Here is a 24,243-nt window from a genome sequence, read left to right on the forward strand (position 1 = left end):
GGTGGGTCTTGGTATGTATTTCTCATACTTCTTTGAAACAAATACTTACCTTCCCTGGGAAATTCTAATAACCTCTCTAGAGAATAACTGCATTTTGTGATGAGCCTATCATCTAAGGAGACATCTTGGAATTCTAGTTTCTGTAGTTTGTAATCTGATAGAATAGCTTATTTCCCATATATGAAACTGTACCATAATATTGGATGTATTTTTTCCAAACTATACTTTGCTCACATACGTGCTTTTCAGAAGCAATGGTTTAAAGGGTCAGTAAGGTTTAGAGCCTCATTTTGAAGGGGAAAATACAGGCTTACTGATAGAATGAGAAAACCAGTGCTGGCAGGTCTTACTCATTTATCATTTGTTGAGCCTTTACTTTATTTGATACTATCCTAGGTCCTGGAGATACAAAGACAATGTGACACAAAATGCCTTAAGGCATTTACATTCCTTAGGTGAAAAACACTTTATAGCAGGTTCTGAGGCCTGCAAGATCTGCTGTTGAAAAATATTCATTCTTTAGTTCAACAAATATTTAATTATACCAGGTGCTGCTGTAGGCATTCAGGATATATCAATGACAATGATTCCTCTCTTTAAGGAGTTTATATTCTACCAGAGGGAGTGAAATGATAAGCAATAAACATAAACTAGTACTAGTATGGTAGGTGATGATAAGTACTATCGAAAAAGAAAAAAAGAAAATCGGGACGCCAGAGTGCCCGACAGCCTTCAGAATTGAATAGGGTGATCAGGGAAGGCTTCACTGAGGTCATATTTGAATAAAAATCTGAAGGGGATGGAGGAAGCAAATCCTATATCTGGATTAAGAGCAATCCAGGCAGAAAGCATCAAGTCCAGAGGCCTTGAGGTGAAATTATCCTTGGCATGTTCAAGGAACAGAAGGGATTAGGATTTTGGAGCTGAATGAAAGAGTGGTAGTAGATGAGATCACAGAGATAATGGAGTGGGGCATTTTGTAGGGCATTTTACTCAGTGATATGGAATGCCAAGGGATGGTTTTAAGCAGGGGGATAATAATGACCTTTCTGATGTGTTTACATGATCACTGTAGTACTTGCCATTACTTTGCTTATTAGCTTAGGTGATGAGACTAAAGGGGGGGGGGGGGGCGGGCAGAGTGGAAGCAAGAGAGAAAGCAGGAGGCTACTAAAATAATCCAAGCATTAAAATGAGTAGTGGAGGTGGTAAGAAGCAAATGGGTCTGTATATATTTGAAAGTAGGGCCAATGGAACAGAGGAGTCCAGGAGGGTTCCAAGATTATTGGCTTGCATAACTCTTAAGAATACTGTTGCCATTAATTGAGGATGAAGACTAGGAGCTATTCTTTTGGTGGGGGGAGTGGGGGGTGGAATCAGGAGCTTAGTTTTCATCATGTAAATTTGAAATGTCTGTTACACATTTATGTAGGCAATTGACTATTATATATAACGTAGCTTTATTGAACTCTGAGGAGGCACTGTTTTAAATGCATTGCCCTCAGTCATTCTTGTGGTCCTCAGAGCAGCCCAATGAAGTGGATTTTTTTACAGGTGAGTAAACAGGGCTTAAGTAACTTGCCTAATGTCACAGCTAATGAGAGAGAGCTAGAATACAAATCTAGGCAGTCTGACTTTAAAGCCCATGGTCTTAATCATTAAGCAATATCGATTCTCAGAGGATGCCCGGCACATAGTAGTAGGCAGTCAACAAGTATTACGTCAGTGAATGAATGAAACAATAAAAGGCACAGATGGGGGGCTGCTATCTTCAGAGTCCTCCTATGTTCGTCATTTTTCTTGGTGGTCTCTGACACCACGCTTAAGTAAGGGAGAAAGATTAAAGAGGGGTGGCTAATGCTAGTGACAACGACTCTCAGATGGTTTAGTTTCTACCAGAAAGGCCCCGTTTAACCCGAACGCAGAAGCTCGGCTTTTAGTGCATTTATTCATACTAGGAGTACTGCGAGCAGCCCAATTTCTGCTTCAGGCAACATTAACTTTGCAGTAATCTAGTTACCACATTTCGCTGGAGAAACCTAAAGAGGTAGGAACTTTATGCGCAAACTTTACAGCTCCCGCACGCATGCGCTCCGCCGGGGAACGTGGTTACTACGGCTGCGCGAATCGGTGGCCCGGCCCTTCCCCGTCACATGTCGGGGGACCGCGGCGTGGCGGCGGCTGTGGCGGTAGCGACGGCAGGCCGTAGGGCGGTCGGAGGGTTTCCGGTTCCGGTGTAACGTTCGGGCTCCGTCTCAGGGGCTGAAGTTTGTGAGGTGAGTAGTGGCCCCGGGCCCTGGGAGGGTATCTTTCTGTCTGAGCGGCGAGGGCCAGGGCGCACCCCAAGGGGAGGACCGAGGCGGGAACGTTCAGTGGGAAGGAAGCCGAAAGAAGTACAAGGTTCTGAGGGAGAATGGGTTGGAGTGAGATTGTGGGGAGGAAAAGGGCGGGGGCGGGAAGGGGACGGGGTGGGGAGACCAGCTCTAAGATGAGTTTGGGGAGAACAAGGTGGGGTAGGGAGCCGGTCGGAGATAGGGAGAGAGCAAACAAGTATGGAGGTTGCAGGAGGGAAACTCAGGTTATAGCGAAGAAGAGCACGGAGTAAGGAAATTCTTCACAAGATTGGATTCTGCTACCTGCTCATTCAGACATCCTTCTGCCTTCCTCTTCTTCCACCCCCACCCCGCCGCGCCCCAGGCAGTTACTGTTGAACATTTGATTAGTGACAAAGCTGGTTACTGTTTGAAACTTTTATTTTTGCCCACCGGCTGTTTAGTTTCCTAGAGGATTAGGTAGAAGTTGAATACATTTGTTAGCATGGTACTTGGGCACACATTTTATCTGATAGAGTCGTACCTCATTTGTTGCTTTGGATTTTCAAATTGTTTACACTTTCTAGCCCGTGATTCAATTCTAGTGGAATATAAGATCCATTAAGGCGAGGATTGTCTGTTATGTTCATTGTTGTATGTATCCTCAGCACACAGTACACTACCTGAGACCTAGTAATTATGCAATAAGTATTTATTGAATGATTAAAGATGATTTAGATTTGGGAATTGGCCTCATTTTGTAAAATGAGTAAACTGAGGCACAGAGGAATTACTTGCCCCAAAGCTGGCACATAGAGTTCAGTGTTCCAGATGTTCAGCGTGAACTGTTTCTTCACTCTCTTTGGTCTGAGTATGCTTTTTTTGAGTAATGCACATTTAATATGTAGAGATTTATAGGCTATACTGCTGTCTCATGAGAGGTGAATAGAGCTGCCACAGAATTATTCATATAACATGTCCCTGAGTCACAAAATCTTTCACTCCTGTTTTCATGACTTTAATCTACTAGCTTCCTATGGTTATACCAAAATTAAATATACTGTTTAGCAACAGGTCTTATAGAAGATAAACCTGCCAAGAAAGTAGAAATTAATCAGACTGTCTTTTAGGAGAAAAGATGTCTTAAAACATCTTGAAAGATTGACTCCCAGAGACCCTGATTTGTAGCACTGCTGGGAGGAAGTTTGCTTGGAAATTGAGGTCAGTGCTGTTTATTGACTTTAGGCACTTACAGAGAAAATCAGAGAAGTAAAATTTTCTCTATGCTCATGAGCTTTGCTATTTAACTAGGAGAGCAGAATGTAAACATGAATAATGTTGAAGAATTACACTAACTTGCATTAAATAACAAAGATTTGTTGTAGAAGGTCCTTTATGATAGTGAAGGGAGAGAGGGAAAGTACATCCAAAATGAGGGTATTCTTTTCTGAGCTGAGGGATTAATCTTATGAAGTCTATTGACAGATCCTGTAGAACATGAGAGAAAATGATCTGGGTCCAGAATTTCCACAGGGATGAATATGACTATAGAGAAATGTGACAACATTCTTAAGGATTAGGAGCTAGCTTGCTTGCTTGCTTGCTTGCTTATTTATTTATTTATTTAAAGTAGGCTCCACACTCAATGTGGGGCTTGAACTCACAACCCTGAGATTGAGAGTTGCATGCTCTACCAGCTGAGCCAGCCAGGCCCCCCAGGATTAAGAGCTTTTTTTTTTTTCTTAGCCGAGGGAAGGCCAGTGGGAAAGGGAGAAAGAATCTCGCAGGCTCCACACCCAGCGTGGAACCGGGTGTGGAGCTCAGTCCCATAATCCCAAGATCATGACCTGAGCCAAAATCAAGAGCCAGATGCTTGACTGACTGAGCCACCCAGGCACCCTGGATTATGAGCTTTAATATAGGATGACTGACCTGGATAAGGCCACCTTTTTTTTTTTTAATTCATCCCTTAAAAGAAGGGAAACCTACAGGTCAAGGCTGTGTTAAGGAATGCCTGCCTGGAAGCAGGAGGAATAGAAAAGCTGGTCTCTGGGTGGGCTTTTCAGTCTTGTTTTCAGGTTGTATGTTTGCCAGTCCTTGTTATGACAGGATCAAAAAAGAAGCTAGAACTCATTTCTCAGACTACATTATTCCCAGGGTTTTCTTGTTTATTCCACAGATTTCACTGATCCACTGATACTTACTGAGTTAGGATTACAAACAGAATGTGGTTCTATCTGCTTTGAAGTATGGGTTTTAGGGAAAGTATTTGGCTTGAAATGAAGTGCAGGCACTTGCTTGATTGAGAATAGGGGTGGAGATGGCATTCCTGATACACTAAACATTGCCTGGAATGGTCTTTTCCTACCCTCTAACAGAGCTTTTTCCTGGTTTCTTTTTAGGTGCAGTACTGAATCCCATTTGAGCTACCCTCCTTTTCCTGAAGAATGGCACTGTCTAAGAGGGAGCTGGATGAGCTGAAACCATGGATAGAGAAGACAGTGAAGAGGGTGCTGGGCTTTTCAGAGCCCACAGTGGTCACAGCAGCACTGAACTGTGTGGGGAAGGGCATGGACAAGAAGAAGGCAGCTGGTATGTCCTTTTATGAATCTTTGGACTTAACATATAGCATGATCCTAAACACTGCTTTGAATTTCCCCAAATTCTCTGTTAGGAGTATCTGAAAAAGATCAGGCCACATTTTATTTTCTCCTGCATTATAATAGAAATAGCCTAAGTGACTAATTTTGCTTTTTTTCTTATTTTTTATACTACTTGTGACATACTTTTTTTTTTTTTTTAATGTAACCTCTACACCCAACGTGGGGCTTGAACTCATGACCCTGAGATAAAGATGCCTGCTCTATCAACTGAGCCAGCCAGGCACCCCATTTATGACCTATTTTGAATCTCCGACTGACTTCCTTTAACCAATGTATTGAATTAGCTAAGTTATATTTACTTAAGAAATATGCTAAAGTAGATAGGTATATTCAGATTCAGATTGACATCTAAATATATCAAATTCTCTGAAAAAAAAAACATGAAAAAAGTTGAGGAAGGTAGAATTTGTTTATGGTAGTCTCCTATAGCTTGCTGTTTGGGAAGAGTTAGGATAACTTTTTTTTTTTTTTTTTTTTTTTTTTTAAGATTTTACTTATTGGGGCACCTGGGTGGCTCAGTCGTTAAGCGTCTGCCTTCGGCTCGGGTCATGATCCCAGGGTCCTGGGATCAAGCCCCACATCGGGCTCCCTGCTCAGCGGGAAGCCTGCTTCTCCCTCTCCCACTCCCCCTGCTTGTGTTCCCTCTCTCGCTATGTCTCTGTCAAATAAATAAATAAAATCTTAAAAAAAAAAAAAAAAGATTTTACTTATTTACGGGGCTCCTGGGTGGCTCAGATGGTTAAGCGTCTGCCTTCAGGCTCCCTGCTTGGCGGGGAGCCTGCTTCTCACTCTCCCTCTACTGTTCCCCCTGCTTGTGCTCTCTCGCTCTGTCAAATAAATAAATAAAATCTTCAAAAAAAAAAAGATTTTACTTGAGAGTGTATGAGCAGGGGGGAGGGGTAGAGGGAGAGGGAAAAGCAGGCTTCCACCTGAGCAGGGGGCCTCCTGACCCAGGACTCAATCCCAGGCGCCTGGGATCATGACCTGAGCCCAAGGCAGACGCTTAACCGACTGAGCCACCCAGGTGCCCTGTTCATCATAAACTTTGATACTCAACCTAAATAGGTTGCTCTGGCTATGCTACTTCCTACTGCAAAAAATTCTAACTGTACTTTTACCTCAAAAGGTAAGGTCATTCAATGTAAAAGGATTTATGGAAATCCTACAAAGAACTTAGGACAACATTTCCCTCCCTCCTCAGGATAAAATTTCAGTGTTGGTATCTGTTATATGCCTAGTATTGGACTAAGTACTCTTATTTTTCAACGCTACCACCCCTTTTTCTCCTGTCAGACCATCTGAAACCTTTTCTTGATGATTCTACTCTCCGATTTGTGGACAAACTGTTTGAGGCTGTGGAGGAAGGCCGAAGCTCTAGACATTCCAAGTCTAGCAGTGACAGGAGCAGAAAAAGAGAGCTGAAGGTAGGTTACAGTTAACTATCTGATGAGCTTAGGAGTGTTTTGAATGGTAACAAAGTTGCTGAGCTTACGTGGCTCACACTTTGATATCCACTGTTAGAATACATAATATTCAAGAGAGGTACTTAGACATTAAAGGAGAGGAGGTGAACTTGTATTATCACCATCTTGTGGTGATGAACTACCTAAGTTCATGGGTTGAAATACTCCGAGGAAACAGTTGGTAGCTTTGTCCCTTTTCATGTACAGTTAGGAGTTTTTGGTTCTTATGTTTCCCTATGTCTCCTCCACCCTCCCCCTTGCTACTACCTATGAATTGATTGCTCTAAGATTTTATTCTTTGGATTACTTGATAACTAATAGATTGATTCAGAACGTGACTCCACTACTGTAGACCTCATTGTTGCTCCTTTTAGAGGTTTCTCTGGAATGGACCTGTAGATGGGATACCTAACAGAAATTATTATTTACTCTATGTCCTGAGAGCCTACTGTTTGCTATATAGCAAATTGCTGGTCATCAGGCCCCATGAGTGGAGTACTTAAAAGGACCATCATTACTGTCTTACCTCCTTCACTTTTTATTCGGTAATTGCTTATTTGTCATGCCTTCTTTTAATATTAGCAGCTTCAAGTGGCTGATTTCTCTATCTCTTTTCTGTCTCTTCCATTAAAAAAGTCTTTTCTGTGACTCCCATCAAATCTTCCAAAGTGCATTTGATATCTTGGCTATCCTATTGCTTTTCCTGAGGCACAAGGAGTGAATAAGCAACGTCTGCTTGGTCCCAGGCCAGGCTATGGTACCAAGAGAAATAGAGAATTGTGTGCCTTTTGTGTTTAAGGCATTGTAAGGTGTTCAGAGGAATGAGAAATAGTCCTTGCCTTAAAGGAATTTGCAATTTAAGGGAGGGGAACAACAAAATACAGTCACAAATTATAAAATCTAAGTAACAGTTTCATATAAATTTTAGAGTTGACTGTAGAGTCAGACTGACGTTGAATTTGTTATGTTTGAGGGGGAATGCTTGATCCACAATATACACAGATCTGTGGAGTGAAGTTAGTGCTACAATAGGACACATGGCTGTGTAAGTGCTGAGGCATGCTGTGAATGAAGTGACTACATTGGGTGGGATTAATAAAAATGGTTTCTTGAAGGAGGTATCTAGATAGCCTTGGGATATGGGTCCCATTTTGGTCCATTCAAGTCCCCACCCCACACAATATATTATGGGAGAGTCCTTTTTCTTGAACTGTAGGAGTTCCAGGAAGCGCTCGCCCCTGGCCGAGGATATGTCCTTGCAAAACACGAGCCCTCCTAGTGAAGAGGGGATGTCACCCAAAGCCTACCACCGGTGTGTACATTTGCTTTTTCCCATTGTCCCTTCCAGTTGGCCACTCTTGGTCCTGTTAAATTCACCTTGCAAATTAGTCAACATATTTGAGTTCCCATTGTTTGATGAGAACAAGTGTTATTGGGGAATACTGAAGAAGAAAGAGAAAACCCCTGTCCTGGAAGAGCTTAGACTCTAATTGGGAGAAAGTACTAACATTGAAAAACTTAACACTTGGCAAGCAGAATATCAGCAATGTAATTTTATGTAGTATGAACCCAGGTCTTAAGTGCTAAGAGGATGTGAAACAACAGTTTGATCGGAGTGGGATGAGATTATTTATGAGGAAAACATCCTGAAGGAGGTGAGTTTCAGGCAGGATTTGGAATAGGGGTGTGGAAAAGTTGAGGGAAATCATTACAAATGTAGGAAGTAGCATTTATAAAGACCTTTAGATGGGAACCTTTATAAGGACGTGGAGATGAAATTTGCTTGACTGGAGTAGGAGAATGATGAAGTTGGGTGAGATGGTCCATTTGGTGGAGGGTCTAGAGGACTCTGGGAAAAGCCACAAGATGCTGATAGGGACTAGGATGATTCTTCCCTTCTCCCATGGGCAGGGAGACAACTCTTCTTTCATCTTGGGTTTCCTTAGGAAGTGTTTGGTGATGACTCTGAGATCTCCAAGGAATCATCAGGAGTAAAGAAGCGACGGATACCCCGTTTTGAGGAGGTGGAAGAGGAGCCTGAAGTGATCCCTGGGCCTCCCTCAGAGAGTCCTGGTATGCTAACTAAGCTCCAGGTGAGTAATTAGGAACTGAAAGCAGTGACTTTATGAGTTGAAGAAGCAAGAGATGCATGGGTCCAGATTTGTTGTGACCTTAATTTGAATTAGTGGTTAGCATCGGGGAAAACTATTGAAATGAGCACCTGTTATGTGGCGAACAAGGTATATTACATACATCATTTGCCCAATTGTGTACCTCATTGGATCATTGAGAAAATTATTGAAATAATCAGAACTTGGCTTGATGGCAGAGGAAAATTTCCAAATACAATGCAGAGATGAGATGATATAATCCACTAAAAATAATTTCAGGTTGACTTTGTTGGGGTGTTGTGGGGCTTTTGTTTTTGTTTTTTCTTTAGATGTTATTTATTTAGAGAGAGAGCGCACACGCAAGCAGAGAAGGGCAGAGGGAGAGAATCCCAAGCAGACTCTGTGCTGAGCACAGAGCCCAGCACAGGGCTCGATCCAAGAGCCAAAACCAAGAGTCAGATGCTTGACCATCTGAGCCACCCAGGTGCCCCGACTTGTGTTGTTGGTTTTTTTAATAGGAATTATCTGGGGGCGCCTGGATGTCTCAGTCAGTTAAGCTTATGCTTTCAGCTCAGAACATGATCCCGGGGTACTGGGATCGAGCTCCGTGTCAGGCTCTCTGTTCAGCAGGGTGTCTGCTTCTCCCTCTCCCGCTTTTCCTCCCCCAGCTCATGCTCTCTCTCTCGCTCACTCTTTCTCCCAAATAAATAAAGTCCTTAAAAAAATTTTTTTTGATATCATTATAAACAGTAAATATTTCTTATACCATTTAAAATTTCTTGGAAGGGAAATAGAATATATACATATATGTGTATGGATGGGTAGATGAATTTCTTTCTTTTCTTTTCTTTTTTTTTAAGGTAGGGAGGGGTAGAGGGAGCAAGAGAGAGAGAATCTTAAGCAGGCTCCACGCCCAGCACATAGCCTATCCTGGGGCTCGATCTCGTGACCCTGAGATCATGGCCTGAGCTGAAATCAAGAGTTGAACACTTAACCGATTGAGCCACCCAGGTGCCCCTGAATTTGCTTATTTGTACCTATATATGATATTTCTGCAAGGAAAAAAACTGATACTGGTGCTTTATAGAGAAGAGGGGTGGAAGAAATCATAATATACCCTTTTGTACTTTTTTTGCATTTTGAACTATGTAAATATATCATCTACTCAAAAAAAATGTTTAAAAAGTAAATTCTGAAGGGGCTCCTGGCGGGCTCAGTGAGAAAAGCCTGCGACTCTTGATCTTGGGGTCGTGAGTTTGAGCTCCATGTTGGGTGTAGAGATTACTTAAATAAATAAAACTTCAAAAGAAATTAAAAATAAATTTTATTTATTTATTTTTTTTAAAGATTTTATTTATTTATTTATAGGACAGAGAGAGACACAGCAAGAGAGGGAACACAAGCAGGGGAAGAGGGAGAGGGAGAAGCAGGCTTCCCGCCGAGCAGGGAACCTGACGTGGGGCTCGATCCCAGGTCCTGGGATCATGACCTGAGCCGAAGGCAGACACTTAATGACTGAGCCACCCAGGTGCCCCTAAAAATAAATTTTAAAAAATACCTTGAGGCACCTTGGGAGCAAGGTCTCTTTTGGAAAATTAAAGAAGGGTTATTTGACTGTATTCTCAAAGCTCATCATTTTCATATTCTTTAGGACAAAAGAACGGTTTTACAGAGGCTAGGAAGCAGGTCTTTGCTTTGTTGTCTCCAGTTACCCAAAGCAGGCATTCATAAAAAGTATGATAATTTGGGGCACCTGGCTGGCCCAGTTGGGAGAGCATGCACTCTTGATCTCAGGGTCCTGAGTTCGAATCCCATGTTAGGTATAGAAATTCCAAAAAATAAATAAATACACTTTAAAAAAAAGTATGATAATTTGTGTGGATTCTGTTAGGAGTTTTGTTGAAATGCTCATAATAGTCTTGTAGTGTAGGTACTGTTTTTACCCTTTTTAGACACTTGGAGTTTTAGAGATTAAATGCCATGTCCAAGGTCATACAAGCATTAAGTGTCAGAGTTAAAAGTCAAGCTCGGGTTTCTCTTAACCTGATTTTTTTTTTTTTAAAGATTTACTTATTTATTTTGAGAGAGGTAGGGGAGAAGTAGTGGGAGAGGGAGAATCCCAAGCAGACTCCATGCTGAGCATGGAGCCTTTTGCAGGGCTGCATCCCACAGAGATCATGACCTGAGCCAAAAACACAAGTCGGACACTTAACCTGAGTTTTAACCATCAAGTTATGTTACTACCTAACATGCTAATCCTTCAATAGGATGATGGGTTGAAAAGTTTCAGTGCTTAACTATATAGCTTATCTTTACTAAATTTTCTAGCCAATCGTACAGGCCAGAATATGATGGGTTCATTCAAAAAATTTTAGTTCTCGGGCGCCTGGGTGGCTCAGTTAGTTAGGTGACTGCCTTCGGCTCAGGTCATGATCCTGGAGTCCCGGGATCGAGTCCCGCATTGGGCTCCCTGTTCAGCGGGGAGTCTGCTTCTCCCTCTGACCCTCCCCCCTCTCATGCTCTCTCTATCTCATTCTCTCTCTCAAATAAATAAATAAAAAATTAAAAAAAAAAAATTTTAGTTCTCTAGACCTGAAAGCCTTTTGCATTTAGGAACCTATATAGGAGAAATAAAAAAGATGTTGAGGTGCCTGGGTGGCTCAGTTGGTTAACAGTCTGCCTTTGGGGGGCGCCTGGGTGGCTCAGATGGTTAAGCGTCTGCCTTCGGCTCAGGTCATGATACCAGGGTCCTGGGATCGAGCCCCACGTCAGGCTCCCTGCGCAGCGGGGAGCCTGCTTCTCCCTCTCCCTCTGCCTCTCCCCCTGCTCATGCTCTCTCTCTCTCTGTATCTCTATGTCTCAAATGAATAAATAAAATCTTAAAAAAAAAAAAGAGTCTGCCTTTGGCTCAGGTCATGATCCTGGGGTCCTGGGATCAAGCCCCACATCGGGGGGCCTGAGCAGGGGGCCTGCTTCTCCTCCCTCTGCCGCTCCCCCTGCTTGTGCTCTCTCTGTCTCCCTCCACCAAATGAATAAATAAAATCTTTTTAAAAAAGAGAGAGAGATGTTAACAGTTTTTTAACTTCTCTCCCATCGAGAACAGATCAAACAGATGATGGAGGCAGCTACACGGCAAATCGAGGAGAGGAAAAAACAGCTGAGCTTCATTAGCCCCCCTACACCTCAGGTATTATGAAAAGAAGACTCTTTAGCAAAGAATTTCTTGCCGTCCACTCATTTGAGAGTCTGGAAGGTGACTGCATGTTCCACCCCACAATCTACCAGTGTGTGTGTGTGTGTCTATGTATTTGTGTGTAACCTGTCTGCCTGTCTAATTCTTCTGATTCTGACTTTTTTTTCTCTGGCTCACAGCCAAAGACTCCTTCTTCCTCCCAACCAGAGCGACTTCCAATTGGCAACACTATTCAGCCCTCCCAGGCTGCCACTTTCATGAATGATGCCATTGAGAAGGCAAGGAAAGCAGCTGAACTACAAGCCCGCATCCAAGCCCAGCTGGCACTGAAGCCAGGGCTCATTGGCAATGCCAACATGGTGGGCCTGGCCAATCTCCATGCCATGGGCATTGCTCCCCCGTGAGTATCTATTTCATGGAACCTCTTGTTACTTCTGAACCTGGAGAAGCAATAATGAAGGTTAAAAAGAACAAACAAAAACCTGGAGCATTACTGATTCTGTTCTTCCAAAGAACCTATATCATTTCTTAGTTTTATATTTCTTACGTATGCTGAATAAATACCAGTTGAATTCTTTTAGCTTCCTTGTTGCAGAATTTATCTTCTTTTTACAATTGATAGAACTAAGGTTAAGATTATTCATTTGTTGTTGGAGCTAGGAATAGAACCTGGTCTTCTGGTTCCTAACCCAGAGCCAAATCCATTAAATCACAGTGAGTGATACCAGATCTGAGCGTTTTCTACACTGGGTAGAGATGATAGACTTTATTTTTAACACATACAATTGGTTTGGCATATTATGTCTGACTCAGAAATTCAGGAGTGAAATAGGATTGCGAATTCTTATCAATGTAATATATATATAAATTCATTTCATCTGACTGTATTCTGTACTCAAATATTTAGTTTGATGTTTTGAATCAAGGTGTTACTATTCACTGATGGGCTTATGTTCCCTAGAATTGTGTAACCTATTATCTTTGTTGGGTTTGATTTATTTTATTTTATTTTGTTTTTGTTTGCTTTATTTATTGTCCCATGTGATAATTTATTTCTTTGTGGGCTATTTCTCAGGAAGGTGGAGTTAAAAGATCAAACTAAACCTACACCACTGATTCTCGATGAGCAAGGTCGCACTGTAGATGCAACAGGCAAGGAGATTGAGTTGACACACCGCATGCCTACTCTGAAGGCCAATATTCGTGCTGTGAAAAGGGAACAATTCAAACAACAGCTAAAAGAAAAGCCATCAGAAGACATGGAGTCTAATACCTTTTTTGACCCCCGAGTCTCAATTGCCCCTTCCCAACGCCAGAGACGCACTTTTAAATTCCATGACAAGGGCAAATTTGAGAAGATTGCCCAGCGATTACGGACGAAGGTACCTGGTTTAGAATATAACCTAGAACTTCGAAGAAGTTAGGAAGGGGACAAAGGAAATTTAATACAGTCCTAAAATACTATCAACCCAGTTCTCTAAGTTTTAGGCAATTAGATACACAAGTAATAAAGCAATGACTAATTTTTAAAATACTTCTTTTATTCCTGGAATACTTGATTTTTAGCTGATTTGTCTTCTTGATTACATTCTGCTTATGTGGAAATAAAACTGAGTTTGAAAACTCACATACAAACAGTGGAAGGAAACAATTCAGAACACTGAGTAACTGAGGAAAGCTAACCTGGTATTAACATTTACTGCAGATAAATTAACTCCACACGTGGAGAGTTAAGAATTGACTGTATATTCAGTGAGTTTTGCTCTTGTTTTCATCCTCTAAGAATGGTGTTTTCATAAAATTCCATTTCTGTATATTTGCTGTAGGCACACAGTGGGGTGAAGGGTGGTGATGAGAGTAGTTGTATGTAAATCAACTAAGGATAAAATAAAGTTGAAGGTTCTTCTGAGCTTTCAGAAATTATGAATTCTTTCATTAGGCATAAAGAGTTCCAAAAAGAGAGTGCTTTAAAATTTGGGGTTCTATCATGTCCCTGTTTTCTGTGGTTCCACTTTATCTTCATGTCTTGGTTTATTTTCTCTTCAGGCTCAACTGGAGAAGCTGCAGGCAGAAATCTCACAGGCAGCTCGAAAAACAGGCATCCATACTTCAACGAGGCTGGCCCTCATTGCTCCTAAAAAAGAGCTAAAGGAAGGAGATATCCCTGAAATTGAGTGGTGGGACTCTTACATCATCCCCAATGGCTTTGACCTGTGAGTTTGTTAGTTAATACCTTTTAATAAGGCTAGAGTTTTATTGGGAGAGTACTCATGCATTAAGTAAAATTTTTAAATCCTGGGGAAATAGGTAACCATACACAGACCATGTATTTGTGAAGAATATGTTGTATAGGTTTTTTTTTTTAGTTTTTGGGGTTAACGTAGGAAGGAACAGGCACAAATAATCTAAAAGAGAAAGAATGTAAATTTTTTTTTTTTAAAGATTTTATTTATTTTTATTTGAGAGAGAGAGAATGCGAGAGAGCAAGTACATGAGAGGGGGGAGGGTCAGAGGGAGAAGCAGACTCCCTACCGAGCAGGGAGCCCGATGCGGGACTCGATCCAGGGACTCCAGGATCATGACCTGAGCCGAAGGCAGTCGCTTAACCAACTGAGCCACCCAGGCGCCCCGAAAGGATGTAAATTTTATATTTGCTTTGGCTATACATAATCATTTGTTTTCTTAATTACATTTTTCTGCTACTTACAATAGGTTTTTATATTTCTTAAAGATCCAGTCTTAGAGGGGTGCCTGGGTGGCTCAGTCATTAAGGGTCCTGTGATCAAGCCCTGAATCGGGCTCCCTGCTTGGCAGGCAACATGCTTCTCCCTCTCCCTCTCCCACTCCCCCTGCTTGTGTTCCTGCTCTCACTGTCTCTCTCTGTCTGTCAAATAAATAAATAAAATCTTTAAAAAAAAAAAAAAAATCCAGTCCTAGAATAGAGGAAGGATTCTTAATTGATGGGGGAGAGAATGGTAAATAAAACATTTAAGAAACATTTGGAGAGCTTTAATTATATCTGCTCTTAATTCTGAGATTAAGAGCTTTATGAGACTTTGTCTCAGCGTTTCCCCTTACCCTTCCTCTGTCAACCACTGTCCCAGGGAGCTACTGTTATTAGTGAGAGAATGTGACATCCATCAGGGATGTTAGGGTAGGGAAAAGGTTGAGAATGACTGGTGTAGAGAGTATGTCCAACCTTAGGGGAAGCCAGTTTTCTCATCTTGAAAATTATGTGTAATATATTTACATGTTATAGATAAACACTAAAAAGTGCTAGAACACATCATGGAGAGTGCATTTTTTCATTGTGTTTCTGAGACTCCCTCTCTCGGAATTGTCTCTACCCACATATCCTGTTTTCCCTTCTTCCTCCAATTTTAGTACAGAGGAAAATCCCAAGAGAGAAGATTATTTTGGAATCACAAATCTTGTTGAACATCCAGCCCAACTCAACCCTCCAGGTAAAGTATAAATTACTCAGTTAAGGCTCTAGAGAAGTATTATCCAATGGAACGTCATGTGATATGAACATGTTCTCCCACCTGTGCTGACCATACAGTACCTACTATCCACTTGTGACTATTGAGCATTTGAAAACTGAGTTGCACTAATACAACTGAAAGACGAAATTTTAAACTATATTCAATTTTAATTAATTTCAATTTAAATAATGTATGTATGGGGCACCTGGGTGACTCAGTTGGTTAACATCTGACTCTTGATTTCAGCTCAGGTCATGATCTCAGGGTTGTGGGATCGAGCCCTGTGTCAGGCTCTGTGCTGGGTGTGGAGCCTGCTGCTTAAGATTCTCTCTCTCCCTCTGCTACTCCTCGTATGCATGCACGCACTCTCTCTTTATAAATAAATAAATCTTTAAAAATAGACAGATAGAGGGGCGCCTGGGTGGCTCAGTCATTAAGCGTCTGCCTTCGGCTCAGGTCATGATCCCAGCATCCTGGGATCGAGCCCTGCATCGGGCTCTCTGCTCGGTGGGAAGCCTGCTTCTCCCTCTCCCATTCCCCCTGCTTGTGTTCCCTCTCTCGCTGTGTCACTCTCTGTCAAATAAATAAAATCTTTAAAAAAAATCAGATAGGTAGATAGATAGTGTATGTATGTGGCTATTGGCTACAGTATTGGACAGTGCAGCTCTAGAGCATTGAGGCCTACTCCAGAGATGGTTTCACTGATGTATATAACAAGTTAGGTTTCAAAAATCATTCTTGGGATGCCTGAGTGGCTCAGTGGGTTAAGCGTCTGACTCTTGATCTCAGCTCAGGTCCTGATCTCAGAGTTGTGAAGTTAAGCCCCACGTTGGGCTCCACGCTGGGCATGGAACCTACTTAAAAAAAATTTAAAAAATAAAAAGCATTCTTATCTTTGACTCCCAACTCCATCTTGTACACCATTACTAAATACCTGTCCTTCTTCAGTCTTCTTTGTCTTTTGTAGCAAAAGCCTGTTGGCTCACTCAGAAGAGATAGGTTTTAGTTGTGGCTGTGTTTTTAACTAGCTGAATCCCTTGGGTAAATAACTTAGAACACAGAACTTTCTCACATGTAGAGATAATATTAACTGTTACGTCTTCTTCAAGAATTACGCAGATCATAAAAGATTTTAACACTTTCATCAGATTTGGGATGAACAGAGGAGATAATACCTCAATTAGTAAATTTGGAAAAATAGATTGAGACTTCGACGTAATACAGTGTATGATAATCATTGAATATTACTTAATCAGAGTCTACTTAGATGTCATCAGTGTGAATCGTTAGAACATAAGGGATTTTGTTTGTTTTAAAAAGTTGAGAGGCACCTCGGTGGCTCAGTTGAGCATCTGACTCTTGGCTTCGCCTCAGGTCATGATCTCAGGGTCGTCAGATCGAGGAGCACCACGTCAGGCTCCACACTCAGCGGGGAGTCTGCATAAGATTCCCCTTCCCTCTCCCCACCCCCCACTTGCATGTGTGCACACTCTTTCTATAAAATAAATAAATCAATCTTCAAAAACTAATGAGAAGTTGAGGGGGTGCCTGGCTGGCTCATGTCAGAAGAGGTCGTGACTCTTGATCTCAGGGTCATGAGTTTGAGCCCTACCTTGGATGTGGACATTGCTTAAATAAATAACCTTTAAAAATAATAATAAGTAAAATTAAATAAAAAGTTGAGTAAACCTGCTTTGGGAGTCTAGAGGATTTTCCCCAATCCCTGTAACTCTAAAATTATAAATTTCATCATCTTACTTAGCCCCACCTACCCCAAATCCTCATACACTGCAACTGGAGCAGCTCTCATTTTGTTCTCTGTATTTGCCACTTTTCAGTTGATTAAAGGGTTCAACTGCTTCAAGAAAAAACAAGTTAGAACACTCCCATGAAAAATAAGAATGCTTTTTAAAAAATGTAACATACTACTATTATAACAACCTAAAAATAATAACAGGGCTCCTGGGTGGCTCAGTCGGTTAAGCATCTGGCTTTGGCTCGGGTCATGATCCACACCCCACATTAAAAGAAACTTTAATTGTTTTTTTTTTTTTTTTAAGATTTTATTTATTTATTTATTTGAGAGAGAAAGAGAGAGCATACAAGTGGGGGCAGAGGGAGAGGGAGAAGCAGGCTCCCCACTGAGCAGGGAGCCCCATGTGAGACACTTGGGTGGCTCAGTCAGTTAAGCGTCTGCCTTCGGCTCAGGTCATGATCCTGGGGTCCTGGGATCGAGTCCCACATTGGGCTCCTTGCTGAGCGGGGAGTCTGCTTTTCCCTCTGCCTGTCGCTTCCCCCTGGTTGTGCTATCTCTCTCTCTCTCTCTCTTACAAATAAATAAATAAAACCTTAAAAAAAATAAAAATAAATAAAGTTTCTTTTAATATGATTGATATTCACCTACATTCCTCTAATAGGCTTATTGCTTTTGTACTTTCATTTCTCTACCTGGCAGTTGACAATGACACACCAGTTACTCTGGGGGTATATCTTACCAAGAAGGAACAGAAGAAACTTCGAAGGCAAACAAGGAGGGAAGCACAGAAGGAACTACAAGAGAAAGTCAGGCTCGGCCTGATGCCTCCTCCAGAACCCAAAGGTACATATCTTAGAGGCAGGGAAGAAAGGGTGGTATGTTTGTTTATCTCTGTAATTCTAGAGGAACTTTCACCTCTTCCTATATTTGTGTGCTTTCCGTTTCTCTGAATCATTCATTAATTCTTTTCTTCCTTTCCTAAATTTCTACAATCTTATTAAGACAGGTCAACATATTCACTGTAGAGGTCATTTAAGGCTTATTTTTAAGTATAAAAATATATACTATTGTGATCTTCCTGGAAAAATAATGGTCTTGAAATTCATGAAGATAGTAGCTGCAGTGTGTGCATGAAGTTGTTTTGTACATAATTATTAATATTTGAAAAATGAAAATACTGTTAAAAGAAACCTTCACTCCTGTAGTTCCCATTATCGTTCAGTAATATTTTGAGTGAGCACTGTTATATGTAGGACCTTTAACTAAATGCTGTGATCAGAGTGAAAAATACCAAAGAAATTAAGTTCCTTATCTTCCATAAATTTTCAAGCAGTGTAAGTAAATGTATACCAACTATTTAGATTGTGTGTCCTTCCACAAATGCTGGGCTTTTCAAGATAGAGGTTTCTGGAGGAAATGAGCTTTGAGCAGAGATTTGAAATAGGTAAACAGCATGAATTGAGAAGAGGTGACAGGTTATCCCAGCTGAAGAATTATTGTTTTCTATCCTCTCTCCACGTGCAGTGAGAATTTCAAATTTGATGCGAGTATTAGGAACAGAAGCTGTTCAAGACCCCACGAAGGTAGAAGCCCATGTCAGAGCTCAGATGGCAAAAAGACAGAAGTAAGTGCCATGGGATTGGGTGGAAACCCAGGGCAAGTACCTTTCCCAGACTCTTCTGGGGGGATCCATATTTGGAGGGAGGGGAGAGTCCTCTGTTGCTCTCTCTTTCCCTCAGCTTTGCCTCTGATCTTCAATGCCTTTCTCACTTGTGGATGTCCTTCCTGTCACGACAGAGCGCATGAAGAGGCCAACGCTGCCCGAAAACTTACAGCAGAACAGAGAAAGGTCAAGAAAATTAAAAAGCTTAAAGAAGACATTTCACAGGGGGTACACATATCTGTATATAGGTAGGTGTCCAATCTGGGCCAGCCTTTGCCTTAGAAATACCAAAAATTTTCCAAGTGCTTGAGGCAGAATCACTGTGGTCTAAAGCACACCTAACATCAGTCCCTACTCTCTTCTGTGACCCCAGCATGAATCAGGAGCTAATAAATCTTTTATAATGAGGGAGGTTTAAAGACTTACTCTTCTATCTCTGAGACTTTTCAATGAACCAGTACTAGTTCTGAAGAATGAATGAATGAATGAATATACTTGTTGAGACCAATCTGTGAACTAAGGATCATTCATCCTTTGTGAAATATAAAATAACCTATTTCTCCAGAAAGCATTAAAAGTTTCTTTATTCAGAAACTATATTCTTATTCTCACTTTTGCAGTAATCCTTTTATTTCCACTCCAAAGTACATTTTATACATTGTAAATATTCTCTACCTTCCTGTTGATATAATATTTTCATTTTATTTTATGTTGAGTGCATGTGTACCTTCCATTTTTTAAAATGTGCTCCTTTTCAATAACTAGCTCTTTATTATGAAAGTGATAAATTATTATAAAAGTAGTGAAAGCTTATTAAATTTTTTTTTAATCTAATACAACAGAAGGCCCTTACTGAAAAAGTCCCCTTCTTACTCTGATTCCTTAACACCATAGGTAATTGTGACTAAGAGTTTTTTGTGTACCCTTATGGAAATTTTCCATGCATAGCATTCTGACTACTTTACATTATAAGCATCTAGGAGACAAAGAATTTGTTGATCTTTATACTCAAGAACAATTAGCTTACACATATTTTTGGATGATGATAAATACCTCACCTTTCTTAGAGTAAATTTTCATTACCTGCTATTTGTTGTAGGGTGTACAATACTAGTCTTTGGAGTATAAGGCAGTGGAATTACTTCGAGACTCATTGATTCTACCTTTCAAGCATTAGCGTATTTGCTTACTTCAAAGGCCTTTGTTTTTAGAGAGAAAACCATTTTGGATCCATCTATTTATTTGCCATTCCATTCAGGCAGCTACTGATGCTAAAACAAAAGCCATAACTAAACTTTCCCTTCTCCAGAGTTCGAAATTTGAGCAACCCAGCCAAGAAGTTCAAGATTGAGGCCAATGCTGGGCAACTGTACCTGACAGGGGTGGTGGTACTGCACAAGGATGTCAACGTGGTAGTAGTGGAAGGGGGTGAGTCTGAAAAAACTGAGGGAGACCATCCCCACGCAACCCTAGGCCTTGAAGTGATTAGAATGGTGGGGAGAAAGGAGGCAAAGACAGGACTTTTAGAGCCATACCTGGGTTTAATATCCTGGGCCTCTGTTTCTGTGTTTATTAGAGTAGAAGGACCTAAGATATGGTTCCTGGGATTGCTTCAACTACTACATTAAGGTCTGAGTAACGAATGAGCTCAGAGGTTCTTTCTACTTCATCATATTCCAAAATTCTGGCAAAATTCTCCTTCTCTGTTTCCAGGCCCCAAGGCCCAGAAGAAATTTAAGCGTCTTATGCTGCATCGGATAAAGTGGGATGAACAGACATCTAACACAAAGGGAGATGGTGAATGGGGGTTAGAGGGAGTTTAGTGGGAGGTGGGGATGGTACTCTGTCCATTCATCTATTCCCTCCCAGTGACGCTTGCTCACACTAGATAATGTTTAGGAATTTTATTTTATTTTAAGATTTTATTTATTTGAGAGAGAGAATGAGATAGAGAGCATGAGAGGGGGGAGGGTCAGAGGGAGAAGCAGACTCCCTGCCGAGCAGGGAGCCCGATGCGGGACTCGATCCCGGGACTCCAGGATCATGACCTGAGCTGAAGGCAGTCGCTTAACCAACTGAGCCACCCAGGCGCCCAGTGTTTAGGAATTTTAGAAAGACCCATGTGGACTATGAACATGGTAGACATTCATACAGTATTTATTATGTGATAATATGTGTGAATGTTAGTTTTTCTTCTGCCTGACCTTTAAGGTCAGGTTTCCCTGACTTAAGTTTTCCCTGTCCGCCTGGTCACTGGTTGTGGGAGTGTATTGAGTTTGTGAAAATTCAGCTATAAATACTTTTTTTTTTTAAGATTTTATTTATTTATTTGACAGAAACAGAGTATAAGCAAGGGGAGCGGCAGGCAGAGGGAGAGACAGCAGCAGGCTCCCCGCTGAGTAGGGAGCCCGATGTGGGACTTGATCCCAGGACCCTGGGAACATGACCTGAGCTGAAGGCAGACGTTTAACCGACTGAGCCACCCAGGCGCCCCTTAGGACAAGTTTTTATTGTTGATTGCTTGTCTTTTATTTATCTCCTTATTCCCAGTACCTGGGGCAGCTCTTGATATATGTAGGTGCTCAGTAAATGTTGAATTAATTAATATCTCTACCTGTTCGGAGCTTTCAGTCTAATTTGGGGGAAATAAAAATAAGAGAAGACATTTGACCCTGATACACGGCAAACGGGGGACAATATTTAAAAGAATTGAGATAGACTTTTGAAAACTCTTTGTTTAGAACCTAAATCTTGGTCTCTAGTCTAAGACTAGAGCAAGATTTAGCTATATTGTCTTTTCCAGATGATGAGGAATCTGATGAGGAAGCTGTGAAGAAAACCAATAAATGTGTACTAGTCTGGGAGGTAGGTAATCTTCTGTTAAACATTGAAGCAGAACTTTAGCTAATTCCTGGTTGTTTATACCATTCTAATGGAGCAGTAGAATGGTAAAACTAAGCAATGGCTGATTCCTTAAGTAATTCATTTTTCTTTTTGGAATTCATTGGTAAACATTTGGCCGCAGATTCTTCCTGATTATATTTTAGTTAAATTGATGAGTATATAGAATATGCCACCTGGGGGAGAGTATGGAAAACTGGTGGCAAGAATACAAATTTTCGACCAAGTCGTTTATTTCACAGTCATGGATATGAGATTTGGAAAAAGGGAAATGAACCATTGTGGGATTTTTTTGGTCTGGATATAATGAAAGAAGTACTAGACTTTAGAATATAAAGTTGGGAGTCTGGGCAGTACCACTCATTAGCTGTTCAACTGGTCAAGACACTTAACATCAATTACTGTTGGTTTATCTACAAAATGTGGGTATTATTTTCCCTTTCTATTAATTCTTTTCTGAGCAGAATTAGATTACTGTGTAATAGTGCTCTGTAAAATGGAGCTTGTTTGTGGTTATACAGTTCCCTCATCCCTGAAATCTTAGCAAACCAGTATTCGTTCTGAAGAATGAATTAATGAATATGCTTATTCAGGCCAAGGTGTGAATTAAGGATTGTTCATTGTTTGTGAAGCATAAAATAGCATCCTATTTTTCAGGAAGCATTAAGAGTTTCTTTCTTAAATAATTATATCCTTATCCTGATGTGTTGCAGTAATCCTTTTATTCCCACTCCAAAATACATTTTTTACATTGTAAATATTTTCTACCTTTGTATTGATTGAATGTTTTCATTTTATTCTTTTATGTTGAATACATATATCTTTATTTTTTAAATGTACTTATGTTTAGTAACGTTCTTTATTACAAAATTATTTCAAAAGTGGTAAATGCTTATTAAAATAAATTCTAGTAACACAGAAGAACATTTACTGAAATGGTCCCCTTCTAATTCTCTAATTCTTTAAGACCACTTTTTATAGGCAGTTAATGTTCTTCATGTATCCTTTTTTCTTATCCCAGACTCCTCCAATTTATGCATACAAATTAGATCATAATAACCATTATACACCACCTGCATATTTAAGATCCTAACCCCTTCATCTCTTCCAATTTCTCTTCTATTTATCTCTGAGAGTCCACAGGAATTGTATTTCAGGTTCAGAAACAAGCCAAGTTCTACTCTAGCTTCTTATTGGAATTTGATCCCTGAGAATCTCTTGAGATAGCACTTTATGACTGCCATTGCTGCTGGTGCCTTTGGCAGGATTGTGGTTACACCCAGTACTGTATGTTTTTCTATTGTAGTTCTCTTCGGGTACCCCCCTCACTGCTCCCACTCCCCTCTTTTCCTCACCTTCATACTGTTCTTGGTCAGTGGGCCCCAAAGCCTCCTACTTGTATACAGGGTCTCACTGAGGGGGAAAGACTCTCTCCTTTAAGGCCTAAATCTAGTCCTTAGAGGCCTGGTGGGTAAGTAGTTCATCCCATCTCACGCTCCATAGCCCTTCCAGACTTGCTCTTTCATCCAGGTATCAGAGTACAGAATTCCTCATCCTCCATTCAGTCAAAATACTGAAACCTTTATGCCTCTAAATTCATCAAGACTCACACAAATACCCAAGAGGGTGGAGGTTAGAATAGCTTTTACCATAAAACCATGCTCAGCTAGGCACATTGCTACACAAATGTTACTAGGTTTTAAAGATTCATTTATTAAAGGGGCACCTGGATGGTTAGATGGTTAAGTGTCTGCCTTTGGCTCAGGTCATGATCATGGTCCTGGGATCGAGCCTCGCGTGGGGATCCCTGCTCAGCAGAAAGTCTGCTTCTCTCTCTCTCCCTCTGCCCCTCCACCCCACTTGTGCACACACAACGGCCCTGCCTCTCTCTCTCAAATAACATCTTTAAAAATAAATATTTATTTACTTATTTATTTGAGAGAGAGAGAATGTGTGTGCATATGCACATGGGGAGGGGGAGAGGGAGAGAATCTCAAGCAGACTTCCTGCTGAGTCCCAGAGCCTGACTCAGGGCTTGATCTCACAACCCTGAGATCATGACCTGAGCCGAAATCAAGGGTCGGATACTTAATTGATGGAGCCACCCAGGCGCCCTGAAAATGTTATTAGGTTTTAGAAAAGAATGTTCTGATTTAAATTAGAAATTGCAGTGTTTTGGGGCACCTGGCTGGCTCAGTTGGTGGAGCCTACAACTCTTGATCTTGGGGTTGTAGGTTGGAGCCCCACACTGGGTGTAGAGATTACTTTAAAAAATAAAATCTTTAAAAAAAATTGCGGTGTTCTTATTACAGATTTTGTCTCTTTCCCAGGGTACAGCCAAAGACCGGAGCTTTGGGGAGATGAAGTTCAAACAGTGCCCTACAGAGAACATGGCTCGAGAGCACTTCAAAAAGCATGGGGCTGAACACTACTGGGACCTTGCACTGAGTGAATCTGTGTTGGAGTCCACCGACTGAAACTACTGCAAGCCCTTGCCTCTCCCCTCCTGCCCTTGTCTCTTCAGTCCGCTCATTCTACTTCCCAACCCAGTCCCACATGTGTGTGTGATCTCAGAACTGTGCCAAGCTGACATTGGGACAAAGGGAAAACACCTTAGTCCTTTCCCCAGTCAGTCTGGCGCTGCCCTTTATTCCCCTTATGTGCATATGATTAAAGAGTTATTTTTAAAGTTGGTA

The 24,243-nt window shown here is 41.1% G+C and overlaps 1 protein-coding gene across 6 annotated transcripts; it reads left to right on the forward strand.

Annotated features, from left to right (window-relative positions):
* Positions 1-1,169: 1,169 nt before the first annotated feature.
* On the forward strand, positions 1,170-24,236 carry PRPF3 (pre-mRNA processing factor 3). 6 transcript variants are annotated; one of them, XM_045896724.3, is made up of 17 exons: positions 1,172-2,276; positions 3,443-3,533; positions 4,715-4,904; positions 6,269-6,399; positions 8,385-8,531; positions 11,653-11,736; positions 11,922-12,142; positions 12,818-13,124; positions 13,789-13,955; positions 15,127-15,206; positions 17,683-17,826; positions 18,508-18,607; positions 18,781-18,894; positions 19,956-20,074; positions 20,360-20,443; positions 21,450-21,511; positions 23,878-24,236. In XM_045896724.3, the coding sequence occupies exons 3-17, from the start codon at positions 4,760-4,762 to the stop codon at positions 24,022-24,024; spliced, it is 2,052 nt and encodes a 683-aa protein (XP_045752680.1). In that variant the 5' UTR covers positions 1,172-2,276; positions 3,443-3,533; positions 4,715-4,759; the 3' UTR covers positions 24,025-24,236. The 6 variants fall into 6 exon arrangements, with proteins under 6 accessions (XP_064444540.1, XP_045752680.1, XP_045752678.1 ...); XM_045896722.3 differs by lacking the exon at positions 3,443-3,533; XM_064588469.1 differs by lacking the exons at positions 1,172-2,276; positions 3,443-3,533 and adding an exon at positions 2,288-2,400.
* The last annotated feature ends 7 nt before the right edge of the window (positions 24,237-24,243 follow it).

Source organism: Mirounga angustirostris, unplaced genomic scaffold, assembly GCF_029215605.1.
Source record: "Mirounga angustirostris isolate CCGP_5_RB_7025 unplaced genomic scaffold, mMirAng1.0.hap1 SCAF_4, whole genome shotgun sequence".
Taxonomy (NCBI): domain Eukaryota; kingdom Metazoa; phylum Chordata; class Mammalia; order Carnivora; family Phocidae; genus Mirounga; species Mirounga angustirostris.

Coding starts and splice junctions, on each gene's coding strand:
- PRPF3 (XM_045896724.3), top strand. CDS start 4,760: ATGGCACTGTCTAAGAGGGAGCTGGATGAGCTGAAACCATGGATAGAG. Junction 4,905..6,268: donor GGACAAGAAGAAGGCAGCTG/GTATGTCCTTTT, acceptor TTCTCCTGTCAG/ACCATCTGAAACCTTTTCTT. Junction 8,532..11,652: donor GTATGCTAACTAAGCTCCAG/GTGAGTAATTAG, acceptor CATCGAGAACAG/ATCAAACAGATGATGGAGGC.